Here is a 24,899-nt window from a genome sequence, read left to right as displayed (position 1 = left end):
TGATATGTATCATAATACTATTTAAAAAAATTATTTTTACCTTTATTAATTTAATATAGTACTATTAAGTAACAGAATAATAAGCAGATTAAGTAGCGAAAAACATGATACCCACTACGTACTGTAATATACAAACAATAATAATATAGTCGGTGGCCGCAACGGTTTAGGCGTTGACCCGGCGCTCATCTCTGTAAGGTAAAGGTCCTGGGTTCGAATCCAGCGGCCCTGCATACAAACTTACAAATGGACTTTATTTCAAAAACACCGTCACCCCGAGGGTCGATATAACCTCTGCTGTTGCGAACCCTCGTAAAAAAAAAAATTAAAAAAAAAATTTAAAAAAAATTATTAATTAATAATAATATTTTCTGCACCGCGGAGTAAAACTATCTAAGTCCAAAAGCACAACTATTCTGCATTTCAATTTTAAAGTTTCAATCTTACAATTAGATACAAATTCAAATTTATAGGAACTTTTTTGTGTTTCTTTCTCCACTTTATCAATTATTCACAGCTTTTTGAGGTCTTAGGAATTATCTTTTATCACTGTAGAGCTTAAAAGTTAAAAGAGAGAGAGATTTGATTTTGATTTTATCATTTTATTTATATATATTCGCAAAATTAGGTCTCAAGGACGTTGAAGTAATATCATATTATGTGAACATCGTTTTAACAAGTAATTTGTACAAATAAAAAGTAAAATTCTTTATATAATTATGTCTTCTGAGTTATAAATTATTTTAAATTAAACTCGATCTTACAAACATAAAATTCTTCACATGAAACAGCGAACCATGAACTACTTACAATTGCAGGAAATCATCAAGAAAACTTATATACTTCTTATCAAGAGGAAATGATAAAAATAAAATAAATGAAACTGAAATTGCAAGCATTCATAATAACTCTTACAACAAAAATAGTAATAATTTTCATTAACTTTTTTATTAATCAAAAAGGAAGATAATTGTTTGTGTTTCAAGCTTGTGAAATGTTATATGTTTTATAAAGTGCAACATGTCTTATTAATTATATTAGGAGTAGATACGTGTACTTTTAGGGCATTTTTATATTCATGTTGGGATTTACAGTTTTACAGGGTTAGGTAGTTCGTTATAAAATTGAATACTTTTTGGAATAAATGAATTTTTATATGATTGCGTTCTCCATAATGGATTTCTGTACATCATATTTAAACGTGGAGCTTTAAAATTCATTGGTTGTACTTCTGCCTGTTGAATCGTTTATTCGTCAACCTCATGTTGTTAAAAAGAATTAATATTTTATTAATTCCTCTATTTTCCAAAGGTCCTGAGCTTTATATTTGTCATGTATTCTTGAATCGTATTTAAGGTCACACATATATCTTGTCGTGAGTTTAAAACAACTTTTAATGTATGATTGTTGTGATAGTTATTCAGGTATCGATTAACAGTCACTAATCTCTACACATTGTTGTTATATTTAGATAGGATATTACAGGCAAACAGTATGTGACATATGGAAGCATTCAAACATTATACAATCTCAACTTAAGATTTTTATTATTAGTTCTGAACAATTTTTTAAGTTGGTATAAAGTTGAGTATATTTTGTTGGATGTTATATTAGAGAGAAAGGGAGAAAAGGTGTGAGGAAAGAGGAGAGAGGAGTTTCAGAGATGCTGGTTTTATGTCTAGATAATAGAAACAAAATTAAAATTACTGAAAGAGAGAGAGAGAGACAAAAGATAGATAGAGGGAAGTTACAGAGGAGAGAGCTATAAAGGTTGTTTTATGCCTATGTAATTGAAACAAAATGAAAGCGGCTGAGAGAGAGAGAGAGAGAGAGAGAGAGAGAGAGAGGGAGAGAAGGTGTGAGGAAAGAGGAGAGAAGAGTTACAGAAAATGCTGGTTTTTATGTCTGTACAATAGAAACAAAATTGCCGTAACTGAGAGAAAGAGAGAGAGGGAAAGATAGATCGAGGGAGAGAAGTTATAGAAAAAGAGAGCTAGAGAGCTGGTTTTATGTCTATATAATAGAACCAAAATTAAAGCGACTGAGAGAGAAAGAGAGAGAGTGAGAGGGAGAGAGAGAGAGAGAGAGAGAGAGAGAGAGAGAGAGAGAGGTAAGGAAAGAGGAAAAGAAGTTAAATAGAAAACTAGTTTTTTGACTATGTACATATTAGAAACAAAAAGAAGTTACTGAAAGAGAGAGAGAAAAAAGATAGATAGATGGAAGTTACAGAGGAGAAGCTCGAAAGCTAGTTTTATGTTAGGCTGAGAGAAAGAGAGAGAGAGAGAGAGAGAGAGAGAGAGAGAGAGAGAGAGAGGGTGTGAGGAAATAGGAGAGAAGAGTTACAGAAAATGCTGGTTTTATGTCTTTATAATAGAAACAAAATTACAGTAACTGAGAGAAAGAGAGAGAGGGAAAGATAGATCGAGGGAGAGAAGTTATAGAGAAAGAGAGCTAGAGAGCTGGTTTTATGTCTATATAATAGAATCAAAATTAAAGCGTCTGAGAGAGAAAGTGAGAGGGAGAGAGGGGGAGAGAGAGAGAGAGAGAGAGAGAGAGAGAGAAATTCGGTAAACCATCACAGCCAATGCCATAATAATATTATGTAGTGCATGATTTTTTCTAACTAGGATTCATTAATTATAATTTATCTCAACTAAAAGCCTTAATTAATTAATTAATTGAAAGATATTAATTAGTCAAGCGGACCACGAAAACTAGTGAATTTATTAATTACAATCTGGTAAACTGTCCGTACATTTTATTACTAGTTGTTGTTTTTTTATTTGCTCTTACACAGAATAGGTTATTTCACCTTAAAAAGAAATTAGGCTTATAACTTTACAGATATGTCGATTACATTTGGGGGACTTTATTTCTGAAATTGTAGCCTTAACTTTTTCCATCGATCAGAATCAAACGAACTGCCTGGATGATCGTCCTTCGGCATGAATCAGATTATGTCATCGTCCTCCTTGGTCGTCCTTAGAGCGAGAGTGGGGCGCCAGATCCCGCACGCATCAGAGAATCGCCTCTTCCCTGAACTTGTCGGTGTCCTTTTCTCCTGCAGGCGGCCGCGAAGGACGTGGCGCCCTGCGTCGATTTTTTTCCGACGCGTCCGCCTGTACAAATATGAGAAAAGGCCGGTCGATCCCAAGGGTTTTTGCAAGAACCGGTTAGCCCAGATTGCCAGATAGCGGATCGAATTTGCAATCTGTCGGTATCGAAAATGGAGATGGGCGGGTCAAACCGATTTTACAACACCCTGGTGGATTTGTTTTTCTTTTATAAATATGACAAAAGTCTCCCCTATGAAAGAATTTTATATCTATTGAACAGAATAAATAATAACAAGGTCAAAAAAATTTAAAAACCATGTAGAACCAGAGGTTTCTTTGTCTTTATTTTTATCCGTTACGATTCTTCTAATAATTTTGGATTAGTTATCCATATGTGAAGAATTTTCTGCCGAATAAGCTTGGTATTTGTCCACCTAATCGTCAGTCGTACAAGGTTATCAGTATAGTGTATCACGAGAATCCACCATCCCGTCTGAATAATCTAAGATCGATGATTTAGAATAATTTAAAGCATCATAAAATCTACATTCTCTATGTTTAAATTGATTTTACTACTGGCATGAGGCACATTATGCGGCATAAAAGTAACTATGAGACATTTTTCTATTAGAGTATAAACATGCAAAGCCAAACGGACCTGGTGTGGCCTATCCACGGTTCTCAAAGTTCTAATGAAACACAGCATTGATTTCAGTGAGAAATTGATTGTATACTTGAAGCGGATAAAAGCAAGAGGTCGCGTTTAAAAATTCGGAGTTGTCTCTTGAGTGATTGTATGTATTAGCTTGCGTTTTTGAGTATGATTGGGTTGTTTTATGGCAGAATATAGGACGCCTCTAATATGTAGGTTAGTTATTAGAAGTTTATGTTTTGTAAGCATGGTTAATTTTTCTCTCACTCAGTCTGTCTGGCTAACAGAAAGTTTACACTGCCCGTGATGCCCTTGGAAAGACAATTTCAATTCGGTATGATGAAAAAAATATGGGTCAATAACACCCGTAGAACCAGCAACCCATCAAATTTCAAACTTAAACGTTATACAAATTATAAATTGTTCAAGGGATTTTCAATTCACAGGCTCCTACTTAGTGGAACCGCAACCTAGAACAGAGGCAGGCAAAAATTGTAAGTCAAGACTATCTCGCCTCAACTTCCGATGTCCATTATTTACAGAAAAATCTCGACCAGAAGAAACACATAAAATAATAGGGTGAATTGATTGTTATTTCAAGTGGTTAGTTGTTTGCTTCAAGTTGTTCCTCTATAAACATTCTTTTAATGTTGAAATTTTACTCTGCGAAATCCGGCTCCCCTGTGAGTGGAAACGGGACCTATTCCCTACAAGACCTTGTGCGTTATCTTGGACTTTCATGGTTAAACGATTGACTGGAATTCCCACACAAAACTGAAAATTAAGAAACAAAAAGACGTTAAAAATTACTAAAAAGACTACGTGACTTGCGACAAACTAGATGTTGAAAACTAACTTTTAATTTACATGACAATGGTAAGACCTCTTTGGGCGTACGGCCGTGGCATGTGGTACTCAACGAAGGATTCCAATTCTCCGTCAAATTATAAACGCTCCCATTTTTTGTTTCAAATCATACTTTTCATAACTACCTATGTAGCCCTTTTCTACATTACCTCAAATCTACTCGTACGTGAGTCTTCATTTCCAACCTTACCAGAAAACCTTCCAAGACGAGTGACCAATGACGAAATTTCAGTATGAAGGACAGTCCTTCTCCTACAAGTGATTCAAACGACAAATTCACTATATATAGAAAATATTTAATCTTAAAAACAAATATTTACGTAATAATACATTTGTACTAGTAAATAAAAAATAAATGTATTTAAAAAAAGAAAGATTACTGCAAGCCCTATCGCGCGTAATCGCATGGCTTCGCTTGCAGTGGAACCACGCAAAGTCCGAAGTTACTTTCTTTGCGATTGAAACTTCTACCCGCGCAATGCCAAATCGCATCGCATGCAGTATAAAGCTCTTAGTAGAAAATCATTTTGTGTCCCTTTGAACGAAAATACTTCCTCCTATTTCAAAATGCCTACCTAGGGGCTACCCCAGGTGTCTGTCCTAGGGACAACTCTATTCTCAATATACTCAAATTACCTAGCAATTTGCTCTTTACGTAGCTTTACTTTGGAATATATAGTTCCTCCTGGTAAGCCAATCGCTATTGTCTGATAATTAACTTAATTTATGAAGCTCCTTTCTTCTCGATTTCACCTTCTACTCGCGTGGTATCTGGTACCAACGTAAAGCCCTTTAAAGTGAGTAATACGTGAGATCATCTCTGGTCCGGCTATTCTCGCTTTCTCGGAGTTTCGAGTATTTTTATTATAAATTGAAATAAAAATTTAGGTACGTACTTATAAACAATATATGAACCATTTTCTTTTGCGACACGCTATCATCTTCCACGTAATTTTCTGATTCCCTCCTTCCATAGCTTCTCAGCTTTTTGGGCGATAAATTCATCGATGTGTTTTCTAGCGTTCTCAAGTAAAGTCTCATTTATAGATTTTTGAAAAATCTAAAGGGGCAATGTTAGACGAGTACGGTGGTTGTGGTAGCTCGTTCAGCCAAACTCCAGCTTCTGGCGCGCCTGCAAGGGTGGAATGCCCATTGATGTGTGCAGTACAATTAGTGTATGATTAATTGCAGAATTTATGGTCCAGTAGGGCGTAAGTAGCTCATGATTCATAATAAAGCACCCTTTTCTAATTTTTCAAAATACACGTAACCTTCTTGGGTTGCAATCTGGATTTGGAGTTGTCAACGGTGGGTCGCTGCGTTTTTTCCAGGATTTTCCTCTCAGAACATTCCCAGTTAATCTTACTTATATGGTTCTTGTACATTACGTTTTAGTAGGCAATAGTAGATGGATTTGCCGTACAACGAATTCTAATAAGTAAACATCTATCGAGAAACATAGCCAGCCGCTCGCAGATGCGTTGAAATGCTTGTATGAAATATTACAAGGCACAATTACACAGAAGACAAACACTTTGAGCCCTGAAGATGATCTCAATAAAAGATCGAAACGTTGGCACGATAAAGAAAATGTTTTTCTGAAACCTACATCACACCAGACCGCATCTCACGATTTCTAAATAAATGTATGAAATATGTTAAGTATCACTGCGATGTCTCATGTCGTTTTGTGTCGGTGTTTTGTGACAAAACTTGAATTTGATCATCATCAACGGTTGAAGGATTACGAGAGGGCTTTGCTTGTCTTCCAGATTAAAATTTCCGCATCTGAACTGAAAAAAAACCACGCGTCCAAAAGTGGTTGAATGAATCTTACAATTCATAAATTTTCCTAGCAGGCAGATATGCAGTTTTTCCTTAATAATAAAAATGAAGAAAATGCACGTTTTTTTGTATTTTAAATTAGCAAAACACTTTATGAAAATTCGAAATACTGAACGAAACTGACGAATAAAAATACTTCAACTAATCCTTTTTCAGAGTATATAAGCAGTAATGATTAAATAAAGACGGTATTATTCAAAAACGCTACAAACTTTTACAGCTCATATTTTTTATTGCAATAAATAATGTTCCACTAATAAGAGTATTATTATGTTTCTACATATTATAGTGTATGTGAAGTGATGAATCTGAAATTTGGTTGTTACCAATTTTTGGTCCGCTTATTCTCGCTAGGTTGGGCCAGTCGCAATTCCGCCATCTTCTTCAGAGGCTCTCTGAAGAAAACCGCTAATAGCAGATCAAAACGATTGGAAGTGACCAAATTTCAGACTATTATTGTTATAAGAAGCTTAGTAACATTACTAGTGCAATAATTGTACTTTGCATTTTCTCGCTCTTCTGGTAAAATTACTTGACTAATATGTTCACTGAGGATCACTACAGTTATTTTTAAAATATAAATAAACTGGGTTTGTAGTTCTGTAGAAAAACAGTTTAGTTTTTATCGTGCCCAGGTGACAGGCAATTTGACAAATATTTTCTCAAGTCCAGGCGTCAAAAATATTTTAATGTCCGCCCAGTTGAAAATGGGAAAGAAGGAAGCTTGGGGATTGAAATTTCCCGACGTCCTCAAGGACCACAACCACAATGAACCGCGGGTGCACATCTTGGAAACGGAACTCAACGGCTTCGTCGTTTTCTACTATTCAAAAGGTAAAAGTCTAAGAATAAACAGTTATTGTCGCTTAAAGATACCTCAAACGAGAATTTGTCTTAAAATAGAGTTGGTTAATCTTGTTTGCTGTGTTATATTAAACGAGAGCCGTGGATTGCGCTCAGATTTAAATGTTTGCCTTTGCGTAACTTCTTTTATACCCCTTTTTTTGCCCAGGATATCAACCATTATTGCCCTTCTCGCCTTCAATTTTTATGCTTCGGCTGGAAACCGTCTCGTGTGTTCGTTTTATGAGTCATTCTCTTATCCTAGAGATTAAAGCAATTACACTAAACTTTCTAATAATAAAACGTCGAACCTTGCATAAACCAACCAAAACGATTTTTAAAAAACATTAAATGGAATTTGGAATATACTTCTTCAATTGACATGTTTTCAGCTGTATTACACAAAGACAAAACGATAATGCCAAGTGTCAGATAAGAACTATAATCACATTTTGAAACATTCTGATAGCATTTTTCATTTCTTTTTTAATAAAACGATAAAATCACAACTTCTCATCTTTCAAACCTGACGTTGTGTCGGTGATAGTGGTAAGTCATCTGCCAAGAGTTAAAAAAGGGGGAAGTTTCGACTGCTCATAATTGTTGTTTGTACTGCAGATGTTCCTAATCATTTTTCGATAATAGGCGTTCAATTGGAGCAATTGAATCATTGAGTTCTTCAAAGGAATTGACTGCCGTCGGAATTTTTCAAATAGAGATCAATTAAAGCTCGTTTGTATGATGGTGATTTTTCATGCTTGTATTTCCAGATCTGGTTGGCCGGCAATTGCGCATTGTTAATATATTAAATGGTTTCGTGCAATTTTAAATTGAGATATTAGGATTAAAGAGGGGATTTTTAGCCTGGTTCAATGGGGTTTTACGTTCGTACTTCTATTCAAGATGAAAACGTTGAACAATGAAACGTAAATCGAATATTCCATGCACTCGTAAATAATTCATTTAAATAGATCCGTTTTATAAATAATTTTTGCTCAAAGAAATAAATAATTATGGACAGATTCAGTTCTACGCAGGAGCTAATCAGGCCTAGTCGGTAGACTCTACACCAGGGGTGCTCAAACTTGAACTGCTGGCGATCTACCTCAATATTTTTGGACTACTTACGATCGACTCTGAGAGTCTGCAAGTGTGTGTGATGCAGGGTTGTCGTACATACACGATACACCCTACCTACCTAGGTAGGGTGTACCGTAGCATATATAGATATTAGCTTTCTGCACAATATAGGTACATTATTTTAGTCAAGGTTTGGGTTAGGTTTAGTTAGGTTCTTCTCTACAATATCAATGAAAAAACTCATAGTTATTCAAAATTGCGAGTTTATTGGTTGTTACAAAACAAAAGAGTTACATATGGTGTTAAACTTAACTAAGGAGTGGCTTTGGATGTTGAAGCGTGGCACTGCATGTCCTCAGCATACTTTTCATAAGATGGTACGTAACCACTGAGTGCTAATCGCAAGCATGATGACATATGATCGTCAGTTAGTCGATTGCGATATTTTGACTTAATTATCTTCATTTCAGAAAATGCAGACTCGCACAAGTAAGTTGACCCAAAAAATGCCGTCAGTTGAAGGGCGATTTGCCTTACATTCGGATATTTATCTTCAGATATAAAACACCAGAAATTTGTATCAGATGCTGTAGCTTTGAGATGTATATCTGATATAATCTGCACCAACTCATTTTCAACAGAACATGAGTTCATATTAAACTGACTTGCTATTTCAGTAGCTAATTCCTCAATGTTTTTACATGAAAAAGGATAACTCATAAATGATGCTATATTTTCCAATTTACTGCAATCATAAAAACGCATTTCGAATTGTCCCAAAATATTTGATAATTCAGCCTCATACGTATCATAATTCAACTGAGGAATCCTTGCTTTCAAAGACGGAAAATGTTTCAGATCCTTTCTTTTCAGTTGATTTATCATAAGTTGCAATTTACTTTTGAATGCGTTTACTGCGATCGACCGTTTGAGCACCCCTGCTCTACACCATTCAAGATAGCCTTCAAAGTAGAAAAAGTCCAGTTTCTTTTAACCAATAGTAATGAAAAGTCAACATTATACTTGGGATTGGATAGAGATATAAAAACAAATAAATACAAACAACGACAAAATTATAATAATTATTTTGGGCGTCCCAAATTTTAAATTGTCCCTTGTGAGTTTTATTTGTAACGTTTGACGTATGCAAATGTTTTGACAAAATTGACAGTTTTGAAAGTATGTCAGTTTTTCGTTTATAGAAAAGTCTAGTTCTTGAAGACCTTCGTTCATTCGTAAATAAAGTTATATCTATAGAAAGAAATATCTTAAAAATCAATTGTCGTAAAAAGACGAGGCAGATTTTTTTCCATTATAAAATTTTTCACATTTTTGAAGGAACGTACAAGGATGGAATAACAGATTCCCTGAACAGTAAAAAATCACCTAAATTATAAATATATAAAAAAATATATATAAATTATATATTATTTTATGCCTTTCTTGTGCTTATATTTTAAGTTATATTTCATATATCTACCAGAATTCCTTACAATTGTTTAAACTTAGGATAAAAAAATGATATTCAGGATTGTTAAATGAGATAAGATATATATCAAAAGTTACAAAAAAAAGCCTCTTCTAGCACAGTAGCCCAAACATTTTTTCGTTTAAGAGCCTTTTGAATATTAAAGCCATATCAAACGAGTTGTATAGCAAAAAATAAAAACATTTGCATTTTGTTTTTCTCCGAATTTCATAAATCCTCGATTAGATAGCTTAATGTTCTCAGGGTTTAGTCAACAAAATTTAACTTTTATGACATTATAAGTGAGTACGACAAGAATAAAATCAAAAATTTACAAAATATTTCGTTTCAAGGATCCTTAAACTCTTGTTAGGTTTCTTGTGGGTTAGTGGTATCGTTTTAAAAGTTCATCGTTTTTGTTATTCTCGAAAAATAAAAATCGTTCAAAACAAAAAATTTCAGTTGTAAAAAATTTTAACAAAATTTTAGTCTCACGGATTTTTCGGGTGTAAAAAAAGATTCAAGTTTATTTCATACTAATAAAAATACTTTCACCTACTTCGCTACGTCCCTTAATCCGTTTGTTCACAAAGTAGGGGAGAGGGGGAGAGAGAGAGAGAGAGATATGCAAAATTGAAAATGAGTGGAAATGAAAACGACTAAGCTAACAGAAAATGATTGATGGAAGAGAAAGAAAGAAAAATAGGGAGAGAGAGAGAGAGTGAGTGAGTGAATGAAGAGCAAGAAAAAGAGAGAGTGTGAAGTGTCTCACTGTTTCTCTCTCCCTCCTTCTCTCTCACTCCCCTCTCTCTCGCTCTCTCTCTCTCTCTCTCTCTCTCTACCGCTCTCTCACTCTCTCTTTCCCCCCTCTCTCTCTCCTCTCTCTCTACCGCTCTCTCTCTCTCTCTCACTCGCTCTCTCTCTCCCCCCTCTCTCTCACCCCTCTCTCTCTCTACCGCTCTCTCACTCTCTCTCCCCCCCTCTTTGTTCTCTCTCTCTCTCTCTCTCTCTCTCTCTCTCTCTCTCTCCCTCTCTCTCCCTCTCTCCCTCCCCTCCCTCCTGAACCACGTTACTTTACAAGGATTTAGAACCCTATAAACTACATGTAATTGCACACCCTTTGTTTACGTACATAAATCTTATAGGAAATATAAAATAAAAGGTTAACACGAGTTTTTGTCTGTTTCATTCTTCATTTATCACCTACAAAGACATAAGATCTAAACATTCTTGCCAAAAACGTAAGACTCATTAAATTATCAACTTGCCAAGGGTTGAAGTACAGTAGACATAGCATAAAATCCCTTGGTGTTACGAATTTTAGACATTAATGTAACAACGGACATTAATCAACGAACGTTAATTTTTTTAATTTGATGAAAATTCGTATTTTGGGTTTTGATTGGTGCTTAAAACGAATCCGAATTGGCTGTTTAAAAAAAAATTTATTGGCCTACTTTATCGAGAGCTGATTTTGGTGTTTGTAACATTTTATAAATCTAATCTGAAACGTTATTATTACTCTTATAGTTTCTCTACAGAATGATTTTTATCTTGTTAAAATCCTGAGTGTTATTTTTTTATAATAGATAAACAAAAAATCTATTGATAAATAATAACCTAGAAATGCCAGCACAATGAAATCAGAAAACATTTTAAAAGAAATTTAGGTAAATGACTTTAAAAAAAATTTTTCGACTACTTGGTTTATTGGTAAGTAAGAACGCTTCGATTCGTGTCTAATATTTTTTGACTAGTATAACCAAAAACTATTTCTTTAAAATCATTCCACGACTTTAGCCGCTCTTCGTTAGCTCTAATAAACGATTGTGTTATATTGCCTGTTTTTTCAATTATTGCATATCACATTTTTCTCGCCCGATGTTTTCTGTAATTGATGTAGTTTCGTGATAAATTATTTCTACGCATAAACTATACGTTTACACGTGAGAAATAAGTCAATAAAATAATTTTGTTCTAAAAATGGGTGAAAGCGTTTCAACGTTGGTCTTTTATATAACCGGTGGTTGTGTTTTCAACAATGTTTGAATTTTTTTCTTTCTTGTGCAGTTACTTGCGGTTTGTTCTCATGTTATATGACTAATACACGCATGATGGTAAATCGTTTTTCGTTAGACTTGTATGATGGATAAGTCCCAAAATTCCATCGGCTGGAAGAGTGAGACTGGAAGGACTAGAATTGCAAGGGACGATCAATGGACTGCTTTTAAAATTTTAATAAGAACTAGTCTAAAAGTTTTAATAGTTCGCAGTGTCTTTGTGGTGTGTGAAGACAACAGAATTAGAACAATTATATATATAGTACCTTGGGTTGCCGGTGTTTTTGAAAAAATTTGTCAGGTCCGAATGCAGGGTCGCTGGATTCGAACCCGGGACCTTTACCTTACAGTGACTAGCGCCGTGTCAACGCCTAAGCCGTTGCGGCCACCGACGGTACAATTATACAGGGTGAATTGCTACTCGTGCTACAAACTTCTCCAGTAGATTCTTCACCCTAAAATGAACAAAAAAGTTCATATTGTCCATGGTCCGATTCTCAACCATTTCAGAGTAATTTCGCTTTTTATCGATTTTGAAAGATATCACGTCCTGGCGTCGGAAAATCGTGATATCTTTTAATCTAAACATTTCTCTTAAAATCTATAAGCACCGTTGAAATCCCCGTTAATTTTTAGAGAGAATCAAAATCATAATTCCATTGAAATTTTTTAATTTAATTTAATGCCCATTTAGTATGTAATGCTTAAGAAGTTTACAAACAGCTAGAAGGTCAAGGAAGAAAGACCCAAACGTTTTGCCACCTTCATCTTCTTATTGAAAAATTAACGGGGATTTCAACGGTGCTTATAGATTTTAAGAGAAATGTTTAGATTAAAAGATATCACGATTTTCCGACGCCAGGACGTGATATCTTTCAAAATCGATAAAAAGCGAAATTACTCTGAAATGGTTGAGAATCGGACCATGGTCAATATGAACTTTTTTGTTCATTTTAGGGTCAAGAATCTACTGGTGAAGTTTGTAGCACGAGTAGCAAGTCACTCTCAAACATTAGCAATCCTTGAACCACCATTTTTTCTCTTTTTGTCATCAACATCTTGGTCTCACAACCACTAAATAAGAAAATGACGAGTGCGTTGGAAGCGTTATTAAATCAGGTAGTTTTCCTCAAATTTGCTGCCTTCTGAGACTAAAATTAGAAACTCTGGATTACTTTATACACTTTCCGATTTACACAATTTTCCACTCTTTTTGTAGTTCTGGCTGAAATAAAACACAAAAAATTAGCCCAAACATTTTGCCACCGTCATCTTCTTATTGAAAAATTAACGGGAATTTCAACGGTGCTATTAGATTTTCAGAGAAATGTTTAGATTAAAAGATATCACGATTTTCCGACGCCAGGACGTGATATCTTTCAAAATCGATAAAAAGCGAAATTACTCTGAAATGGTTGAGAATCGGACCATGGACAATATGAACTTTTTTGTTCATTTTAGGGTGAAGAATCTACTGGAGAAGTTTGTAGCACGAGTAGCAATTCACCCTGTATAGTTTATTTGAGTTTAAATGATTTGGAACATTTTAGGTGAATTCATTTTTTATATCACTCATTCTTTAGAATATTCGTGATTTCCATGGCCTTCCTCTGCATTGTGAGAAGACGGTTCCTATAAATATTAAGGATTATATTGTTCAATTTCCGGTACCTCGGCCCCGGTCGGGAGTAATTACATCCACCTGGAGCCGAAAGATGATTATCGCCAATGTTTTGAGGACGGAAGAAATATGGGCTAGTCCTTGGTCCCTTCCTCCCCCGTCGGGCTTTAATTAAAAGACGGATCATTTTCTTTTGTGAGCTGCGACTCTCCAGCCAATAATGTCAGCCGACGGTACCAAATCTCCAGGCAGTCTTTCAGAGAAAAGGCACGCGCGTTTAATAAAAATCTGTCTTCGCTACAGTTCACAAGTTCATTTCACTGGAATTTCCAGACCGGCATGCGAGGGAGCTGCGCATTCCACACGTGGGACCTCTTGCATCCTCCTCGCCCATGAAAATGTACGACTGACTTAATCGTCAGTTTTCTCTCGCTCAAATACGAAAGCGTTCATTTTCTTCCACTATTTACAAAAGGAATGGATTTTACTTGTCGAAATGATAAATTATAGAGGGTTGTTAAGGCATTTTGTACGTGCTTTGGATAAGTGGCAGACTTTTTTCGAATAAGCACCCCCCGGAGGTGGCAGAAATCGATTCCAAAACAGCCCCTACGACACGTCTCTGCACAGGATGCATACTAAACACCCTTCGGGGTATAAAGGTGGCTTTTCACTTTCACCCATGTCTTGTCAGTCAATAACCAATTGAATAATATTGTACATTTCTATTACAAAATCAAAATACGATAGGTCATATGTTATTAGACCCAAATTTCTCCACCTCAAGTTTAAAGTCTAAACTATCAGTACAAAAAAAATCTTCACTTGTATAGTTTAAATTAAATACAGAGACCTGCTGAATACTAACATACTGTAAGATCAAGGTAAGAAATCGAATCACTCACTTGACACAAGCATTCCAACAATTTCCTTATTAGATTTGAAAGTAAAGAAGCTTACTGTTTGAAAGGAAGCAGGAAAAGTCTCAAAATCAACTGGTTTCTTGACGTATTTCAAAAAACACGTTTTATATTATGCAAGGCTAGAAGAAAACCAATACACCTCAGTGCTTACTTTCATACACAAATGTGTCAAATAATCAAATTTCTCGCTGAATCAGGTCTGATAGTAGAAGTACTGAAGGGGGTACGATTGACTCTGAAAGGAAACTGTACAGCAATTTTACAGTGAATTTTCAGATCATTTAGTTCTTATTTTAACACTCAACACTAGAAACCTTTGGTTGTATAAAATAAATTAAGAGAAGGTATCGACCAATTGAAGTTTAATTTGATGTATGATCAGTATTATTGTCATGGGGTCGAATTAAAACAAAATTCCAACTTTGCCAAGCTTCGACCCGGGCTCCAAGGTCATCATCAGGGCCTATATTTTTAAACAAATTAACAACAATTATTTTATATTATAAAAACAAACGATTTTTGGCACCGGCAACTACTTAATATATTGGGTTTGTTATAAAAGTTAATTTTTTAATTTGTTTGAAAGTCTGATGTCCCGGGCCCAAAGTTTGGTAAAGTTGGAATTTTGTTTTATTCTACCCCTTGACCATAATCTTGATTATACATCAAAATAAAATATTTTGAAGGAATGATCTTTTAAGCGGACTACACAATAGACCACTACACTTTACCAATCATACTTGATCGATATTATACTAAAAGTGAAGCGTGATTGAAAAAACAGCTCGGATTTTCATGGAATCTCAATTTCATCAGATAAATTATCCATTGGTTTTGAAAATCTCTGGAAAACGGGCCAGAAATAAATTATACATTTTGAAACGAAATAATTCGTCCTAAAGAAATAATTTATTTTTCCTTTAAGTATGGCAAGGCCGACTACGACTGACGAGAGCTCACGACCTTTCATTTTTTTAATGTCCTTTTCTGGAAGATTGGCAAATCGTTAACTTACCAAATTGTTTAATGGAGAGGCCAAAAAAATTCAGCTCGGGTTCTCTTCCAAAAAACCTCATCTAACTTCGGATGCATGGACGTTTAATAGCGAATGAAATTGGAATTCAAATCGAGATTACATTTATTTTCTTTAAATATTGTATTGCAATACTGCTTTCGATGTGTAAAAAATGTATTACTGACTTATCTTTCCTTTGCATCCATTGTTATTAACGTTTGGGAAGAATGTAACAAAAGAAATAGAAAATTATTTCCTGATTTTGTCTTTTCTTTGCATAAATAAACGACATTTCCGCTTCTAATGATAAGTAGATTTTAACTTTTTTAAAGGATTTTTTAACACTTGTTGATTGTATTGTTGTTCAAGGTGTGTTAAGTTGGGTGGTCAAATTATGGAAAATCTAATTTTAATGTTAACAACCTCGACCTCATGAAAACATTATTATTTATTTCAATTAAGTAATCTTTTTATGTAAGGTTTTGGTTGAAATGAAAAAGTTAGTGACACTCGCGGGATTCGAACCCACATTGAGCTATCCTGACGAAGTGTCACAATCGGGATTGAGCCGAAGGTCGTGGGTTCGAATCCCACTTGTGACACAAACTTTTTCATGTCAACCAAAACCTTACATAAACAGAGTAATTAATTGAAAGAAGTAATTTGGTAATAGACCACTAGAAATGTAATGGATTATTATTTATATAAATAAACAGATCTGTTCAAAGATATTTCGTCAATGCAATTCTTCGAGGACTTCACACCTAACCTAACCCGTCCCTAACCATAACCTAACATAAACCTAATCTAACCTAAGTACAAACCTGCCTTACCCATCCATTCCTAACATACCGATCTAAAATGATCGATGATATTGTCCAGACCATAGTACAAAACGTTTCGCGCTCGCTTTTTTTTATTTGTTTTTAAATTTGAAAAAACATTGAATCCTGGATATGTAACAAACCCTCCTCGGTAACGCTAAATGGTCGCGCAAAAAAATTTCCATCTAGTCCATGTATCCTTGTTAAATTTAAAAGATTGAATACCCTTATTATCTTCATTGGCCAAAAATATTTCTAGTCAAATTTCAAATTTAGAAAATAACAATGAGAAAAGGTAAGAGAATTTTCCCTCGCTTACTCGATCTGGCCAGCTGGAACCGTTCATTTAATAAAAAATAAAATCATGAATAAAACTGAATAATTATCAATTATTAATGTTTACAGTTACCATTATTTGTTATGAATATATTGTTTTCGATTATAACGTAAATATGTTGTTTTATTAACTCATATGAATTAAATTTATGTGAACCTATAAGTCTTAAAACGTTATGAAATATAGACTTTTCAAAATTTATAAGCATTTTCTTAAATATTTATAAAAGAATTTCCAATGCAAATTTTCTATTAAGCATTACCCACATTATTAATACTTTCAATTAATTAATGTTTTTACATGAGATAAAAAAGTCAGCGTCACGAGCGGGATTCGAACCCACGATCTTCGGCTAGATACGTCGCTACTCTACCACTTGAGCTATCTTGACTTCGATTCTCTCGGGCACTAATTTCCCATCTCCGAAGGTCGTGGGTTCGAATCCCGCACGTGACGCCGACTTTGTTATCTCAACTAAAAACCTCAATTAATTGAAAGATATTAACTGGTCAAGCTGACTACGAAAACTAATAAATTATTAATACTATTCTCATTTTTTCATATTTTTCTCAGTAATTTATACACTGCTCTCTGTTTATTTTTAATTTGTCTCTCTTGCATGTCTATCCAAAAAATATGAGTTGTTCACAAACTTATAAAGTTTAAAGGCTTGAATATTCTTATTTTTTAAATAGGCTTCTAAAATCCTTGGACCGGGTAACATAATATTGATATGATGGCCAAATGACCTAATTTCGCAATAAAAAATTAGGACTTTCAACTCCAGCATTTATGCATTAATTGGGTCAATTATGTTCCCCATTAATTAACAAAAGTCCCTAAATTTGCTTTTCGCTATCCAGTTAAAAGTGTAAGTAAAAAAGGCTCGTATTTAGCATTTTATAATTTATATAGATTTTCTTAAGCTTTCTTAACCAATCATAGCAGGCTATCAATCAAAATATCGTATCAAAATAATATTTAAAGTAATCAAATCGTTATAATTTGGTTATTAAATATTACAAATGTTAAAAGAATCGGGAAAATACCCTCTCATTCACTGGGAAGGCACAAATTCAGCCCCCTCAGATTCAGTATTGTTGAAGTAGGTTTCCGAGACAAGTTGTACACCGGAATTGGCCTACTTCCAGCCCTCGGCCCTCACCCCCGACACTAAACCCCGAGGCGAACTCGCCACCTAACGCACTCCCGGGCTAAATGATAGTCGAGAGAAATACATTATTTGACTTCAATTTAACTTCCTCCCACCCCCTAGTGTTGAACTTCCCGGGCGAACTTTGATTATCCGAAACTCTTCAGGACCGAAAGGAATAAGCTTCGACCTCAAATTTCCACCTAATTCTGATTTTTTTTCTTTCTTTTTTCAGACACGGATGGAGAAAGCGGGAGTAGGGAAAGCCTGGTGGAGCGAAAGATGCAGCCCAGTCCACCCATCAAAACTACCACCTATAAGGTAAAAAAATTGTTTTATAATAAAAAAAACTATCGTTAAAAAATATGATCCAAAAATGGAATATTAAAAAACTCGTTTTCTATTATTAATAATAGTAATCAGCAGACGTTATCCATTAAATATCATTTTTTGATAGATTACATCCTAATTTTTTGGAAGTAAATAATATGTTGATTGGTAAGAAATAAATTGTATTTTCAACAATAGGCCTATTTCTTAGCAATCGACTAATTAAATATAAATAAATTAATTCCTGTCACACAGAAGTGCTGAACGACCGGTTTGTGGACAAGGGGTCAAACCAGTATCCGATACTATTTTCATGTTATTTTTAAAATAAAAAGCCATGAGCCTGCATTCGAACACAGAACCGCTCGCGTGGCAATAAGAGTCGGACACCCTAACCACTAGAATTTTCTTTAAAAAAACGGGCTTATTATTTACCTTCGTTCTTGATTACCTTTTAATCATTGGTTTTGTAATGATTGTTTCCACGGAGAAAAAGAAAACGGGAGTAGAACAGATTGAGATATGAAGTTGGAAATGAAGTGTTGGTGCAGAGTATAAAGGAACTTCGGCGCTAGTTTACTGCCAACTCAGCAAATCTGGCAGAAAAGAAAGTGTATTGATTATGTGTGGTGTTTAGTGACCGTTCGTTAAGGATTATTTCGAGATCGTGAGATGGGGCCTGGTGTGACGTAGGTTTTAGAAAAACATTTCCTTTATCGTGCAAAGAAAACAAACACTTCGAGCCTTGAAGATGATCTCAATAAAGATCGAAACGTTGGCACAACAAAGAAAATGTTTTTCTAAAACCTACGTCACTCGAGACCGCATGTCACGATCTCCAAATAATAATTTATTAATTATATCGTCCCTCTTTTAAAACATTTTGTCTTACGAATAAATTTTACACAAAATCAATATATCACCTTAATCACGTCTTAAATTCAAATGTGAAGTTCTATATGGAAAAAATGTTCGGAAGAAATTATCTTTAGCTTTGATGATTTACTATTTTAAAACAAGAAAAAAGAGGGCGCTGGTGGCCGCAACGGTTTAGGCGTTGACACAGTGCTCATCACTGTAAGGTAAAGGTCCCAGGTTCGAATGCACTGCCGCTGGATTAAAAATAACTTAAAAAAATAACGTTACAATATGTTCACGAAACTTTTTTTTTTCAGAAAGTATATAGAGTTTATGAAATTGAACAGTAGTGTCTTACGCCGAGAATTTGCCGGCTTCGCTCCGTGGAGACGGGCGGGGTTACTTAATGAATTAACAACAATGATGAACTTAATATTAAATTTTTAAACAAATGGGCGCCACGCTGTTTATATACACGGAAACAGCGAACCGTAAAGAAAGAAAAATAAAATAAAATAAAACAAAGGAAATTCAATAGCAGTAAAATTAATTTTATAAAAAGCAATATTTACATAAGGAAACAAAAAAAATTCATTTATTCCAATGGAAACTAAAACATTAAACATAGATTGATCTTAATTCTCTACGGGTAACATTTTAACAAACTTACACACTAAATGAACCTAAAATTATCATAAAATCTAAATAAACATTCCTTAAAACTAAACTTTCCTGGGAACCAGTGTCCAGATATGCTTCTTTTCCAGGCGCTTGAAAATCCCCGCTTCTAGGAATGTGGAGCACCTTCTCTGAAGTTGAGTGGGTCCGCGATCGCCTTCGTTGATTTTCTTTGATCCGGCCAGGCCGTAGGGATATCCGTCTCGACGCACACTGTCCTCGCTTTTCCTTTACTCCTAGACCGTCTTAATTTTGATTAACCCACCGCCAATTTTAGTTTAGGTGGCATTACAATTAAGGAGGCATCTCTGTCCAAACAACTACAATACACTCATAAAATGTTATGTTTTTATACTATGTTACGTCTTACGAACGTAACAAGTGTAGTTTTCATAGTCATTTTCATTATCGTCATAGTGTATCATTATTATCACATAGAGTTTGCAAATTCATTTATATATTCCTCAAATTTTAGCTACCATCGACCCATTTCAATAGTCATAAACATTCAAAAACAGCGGCATCCTGAGAGTCAGTATCACCTCTGCTGTTGCGAACGCTCGTAAAAAAATCTATCAGTACTGTAAACAATAACAGCAGCCCTGTTTCTTTTAAAAATCGGAACAAGTAACTCTTCAATTATGTGGTATTCGAACCACCTTTTTTGTGGGAAAAAGGTCCCAATGATTACTAATGAATAAGGAAATACAACGGATAACGTCAAAGAAGCAGTATTTTTCGAATAACGAACCAATATTCTTCCGAGAACATCAACTTTTTTTTATAAAAACCAAAAGAAAAATTATATAAAGATAATGGCCAATTTGAATTTTTACATAACAAAAGGCGGATATTTATATATTTAATATTTCTAATCGTCTAAAATATAGATAAACAAACATTTTAATCGCCAAAATTTATAACTAAAGACAAATAATTGAAAGATTTATAAAATTAAAATTTATATGATGTAAAAAAAGCTCGGATAACAAGGTAGAATTAATCATTACAGTCCTGCCACCTGGTTTCTTCCGTCGGGTAGGGTTCCTTTGATTAGGGTCTGTCAAAAGGGTTTAGAATTGTCTAATGACATTTTTCTTCCCCTCCGAGTTTCTACATGGATCCTTTTAAATGAAACCCTTTTCGTTGTGTACAGTTAACCCATTTATTATTAGGCTTCTGTTCAATTAAATACTTTATCAGTTGTGTTAAAAAAGGTGAAAATTAAAATTATATGGATAATTGTGTGTTTTTTTAATTAATTTGATATATTTTAAAATTTAAAAAAATCGGAATTTTTGTTTTTTGCACATTTTTTAAAACCTTACACTTCAGTGAGAAAACAAACCTGCAATTCATCTCCGTCGTGCGGGTTTAGCATTTTAACGCCGGTTTTTTTAAAGTAGCTTGTTGAAAGATGTAAGCATTGATTTTTTTAAATAGATCAAGTTTACAACCTAGTATTATTGTTTATTTACAAGTCTAGGAGAAAATGACCTCATAGGGAATCAGCAGTCGCGACTGTAGTCGTGCGTTGGCTGGGTCGAAGCCAGAAGAGGCGCGGCCCGGTTGGAAACCGAACTATTTACGACCCCGTTAATTAATGGATTCCTTTCCAATAACCTGTCTAGTTAGATTGGCAGCCTTAGTCGTCTACATTCACGTCGACCCAATTCTCCATCTCGGCGTTGGTAGGGGCCCTCATTCACTTTCCCCACTAGAATGAAAAGAAAAGCCCAAGGCAGGTACTGTATTGTAAATTGTACCTGAGAGAAAAAAAAATAAGCACGATTTAAGGATATTTTGCAGTTTTCTTTTAAAGGAAAATCTGTATCGATTCCAATTATGTGGAAAAGCCCCAATTAAGAGGAATTAACTACCATCATACAATTGATTATATTTCAATTTAAATAAATTCAAAGTATGATGTATTTAACATAAATTATTCTTATAAATAATTGCTATTTTAAGTAGAATATCTTCAATAAAAAAAATGTATAACTCTTTCAAATATGCACTTAGCAAAAACCACACCTAACGACTGGTTTATTTTATTTAGCAATTGTTAACAGCATATTAACAGTTACATACAATACGTATAAACAGAAACACATCTTAAGCTGACTAAATCGATTTAATACTATAATTTATTCACTAGTTTTCGTGGTCCGCTTGATCAAATAATATCTTTCAATTAATTAAGGGTTTTAGTTGAGATAAAAAAGTCAGTGTCACGAGCGGAATTCGAACCCACGACCTTCGGCTCGATACGCCGCTACTCTACCGCTTGAGCTATCGTGACTTCGATCCCGTGGGTTCGAATCCCGCTCGTGACACTGACTTTTTTTTATCTCAACTAAAAACCCTTAATTAATTAAACTATAATTTATAAAGACAGGATTAAAAATAAAAACAAATGGAAACCTCCTTAATTCACATTAGAATTTATTTTAGTTTCATGGCATTCTTAATGTAATTTATTACATTTTTAAAAAAGTACATTTATTATATTGCTTTCCATATCGTAATCATCACGTATAGTGAAAAGTCTTGACTTCAATGGCCGCGACTTGGTATATTAATTTTCTTAAATTAATTCAAATCTTTGTTAAAAGAGGTCGCATTATTTTGGAGCTAAAATATGTGGAGAACACAATGACTGATGCTGCAAAATTAAAAAAAAAACTTTCGTTTTAACTACTCATTGTTATTAGTTTTTTAAATTTAATTTATTTATATTAAGTTTATTTTTTTAATTATTCATTTTTCTCGAAGTTCGTCGCGGAGGTATTGGGAGTTCCACGGATTGGTAAGCCCCGATATAGAAGGTTCCGGCTTAGGAAATAATCAAATCCTTAAACAATACTCCAAACACGGCTAGACTTAAAATTTTTAGCCTATAATCTTGCAGGTTGATCGTTATTGCACTGAATTATCACTGGCACTAATTGACCGAATTAATATTCCACGCGGCTTACTTTCACACGCCGAAAAAAAGAGTCCTCATGTCTCAACAGATCCAATTAAATCATTAAAAAAATTAAGCCCCTTATTTCTAATTTATAACGTCGTGAATTCCTTGACATTGTTGAATCCCTCAAGGCTCAGATTGATGTCTAATTAACCGTTTAAATAAGAAAGTATTCTAAAACAGGCAGTTTATAATTGTTTAATCTCACATTTTCTCTTTATTTATGACTGTTATATTCAACGATATTGGGTTGTGAGATATGTAGTCATACAGAAAACACAGCGTAGCGCTCAATTCTTTAATTTGCCAACGTTTCGAATGATTTTCATTATATTTCAAGACAACTCTGGAATAAAGGTAGAGCCGCTTTTGTCCACTTTTTTCCGGTGTTAGCATTAAAATCGTAGCCGTAATTCGTTTCGAAGTGGGAGTTCTTCAATTTTTTTTTTATGCTGGTACTACTCTAATTACGTGTCAAGGGCTATAATTTGATGCACTTTTTAGTTGGAAATCTTTTACTCCTTCCAGTCTCGTCCAATTTCAACCTTGTTTACAGAATACATTATATAAAGAAGGTTGAAATCGGACGAGACTGGAAGGAGTAAAAGATTTCCAACTAAAAAGTGCATCAAATTATAGCCCTTGACACGTAATTAGAGTAGTACCGGCATGAAAAAAATTGAAGAATTATCACTTCGAAACGAATTACGGCTACGATTTTAAAGCTAACGCCGGAAAAAAGTGGACAAAAGCGGCTCTACCTTTATTCCAGTGTTGCCTTGAAAAAGAATGAAAATCATTCCAAACATTGTCAAATTAAAGAATTGAGCATTACGCTCTGTTTTCTGTATGGCTGCACATCCCACAACCCAACATCGCCTAACATTTTCTGTTTTTATAATGATTAAGGCAGTAATGATATTTTTTTGTTTTTGTTAATAAAGAATACAAAAAAAAATAATAGCCTCAAATATTTTAACAGTGAATGTCGGAAAGTTCATTTAAAACTGTCCAAGTCTGTCTGGAATGAAAGCATTTCAGAAAGTGAATTTCATTCCTAACTCCGCCGGTAGATCAATTGGGTGAGTTGGACATTCTCAATACCGTCGGATCTTTATTGACGTCAATATTCAGGTCTGCAACTTGTGACTGGGTAAGGGAATTTCGGTCAAAACCCGGCCGGGAATCTTTCCGATACCTCCGGCGGAAATTAACAGGCCGAAAGAGGGATGTCGGACGTCCGATTCCACGGCAATTTCTTTTTATATTTATTTCGTGGGAGGAAGGACTTCCTCTCTCTCCTTTTCCCAGCCGGCCTCCTTTATTCCTTCCCCCACGTTTTTGAAGGATGGTATATTTTTTTTATTTGCTCTTCTCTTTAACATTAAAATTTAAATAAATAAAAAAGAAGATGATTCTGAAAAGAATTCGGCTCTTTTCAGTTTTTTTTTTTCGTGAGAATCCTTTTCAGCATTAACTTATGTTGATGTAATTATTCAAGAATATTTATTTTAATATAAATACTCTAGAAAAACTGTTAACTCCGAACTAAACAAGCGAATAAATCGGATACTTGAAAATTTTTCATATATTAGTACAATCAAAGCTATCTCAGTACTAACTGCTGGGAAAATTAGGTAAACAGTCGCGTAATGCCATTATTGTACTTTCCAAGCTCATTGACCCATAAAAAGTACAGTAGTTTTTAAATAAATCTTAGTGAAGGTATACTTCGTTTTACTTATTAAATCCATTATATTTCGTGGCCCGATCGACCAAATAACTTATTTCAATTAATTAATCTTTATGTAAGGTATTGTTTGAAATGAAAAAAGCTAGTGTCACGAACGGGATTCGAACCCACGAACTTCGGCTTCCCAACCTACAACCTTTCGAATTTTCCTCCTTTTTGTCATTTTTCCAATGTCGTGTAATCAGGATTCGATTCACGGCTACAAATGAAATGGCCACGGAGAGCTTTAGTGAAGATACACTTCGTTTTACTTATTAAATCCATTATATTTCGTCGATTGACCAAATAACTTATTTCAGTTAATTAATCTTTATTTAACATATTGGTTGAAATGAAAAAGATAGTGTGTGAAAAATGGCAAAAAGGAGGGAAAATTCGAAAGGTAGGTTGAGTGGGAAGTTGGTGTCCAGGTGGTTCGAAGAGTCATGATAGCTCAAGTGGTTCAGCAGCTGCGAATTTACCCGAAGGTCGTGGGTTCGAATCCCGCTCGTGACACTAGCTTTTTCATTTCAACCAATACTTTTTAAATAACGTTTAACTAAAAACAACGGGCATAGTAACAGGC

General features: G+C 34.5%; 1 protein-coding gene across 7 annotated transcripts in view; it reads left to right on the top strand.

The window, feature by feature from the left end:
- LOC106663561 (TLD domain-containing protein 2) overlaps positions 1 to 24,899 on the top strand; it is a 357,519-nt gene that overhangs the window by 191,552 nt on the left and 141,068 nt on the right. For 6 of the 7 annotated variants that reach the window (XM_024224943.1, XM_024224946.1, XM_024224941.1 and 3 more), the window contains one exon: positions 17,980 to 18,065. In XM_024224943.1, coding sequence (XP_024080711.1) covers positions 17,980 to 18,065 — 86 coding nt within the window. Of the gene's footprint in view, positions 1 to 7,121; positions 7,255 to 17,979; positions 18,066 to 24,899 lie in introns of all 7 variants that reach the window. The other variant, XM_024224944.1, reaches the window with a different exon arrangement.

The sequence above is a fragment of the Cimex lectularius genome, unplaced genomic scaffold (genome assembly GCF_000648675.2).
Source record: "Cimex lectularius strain Harlan isolate CLEC.00 unplaced genomic scaffold, Clec_2.1 scaffold100, whole genome shotgun sequence".
Classification (NCBI taxonomy): Eukaryota; Metazoa; Arthropoda; class Insecta; order Hemiptera; family Cimicidae; genus Cimex; species Cimex lectularius.
This window is presented reverse-complemented; position numbering and strand designations above follow the sequence as displayed.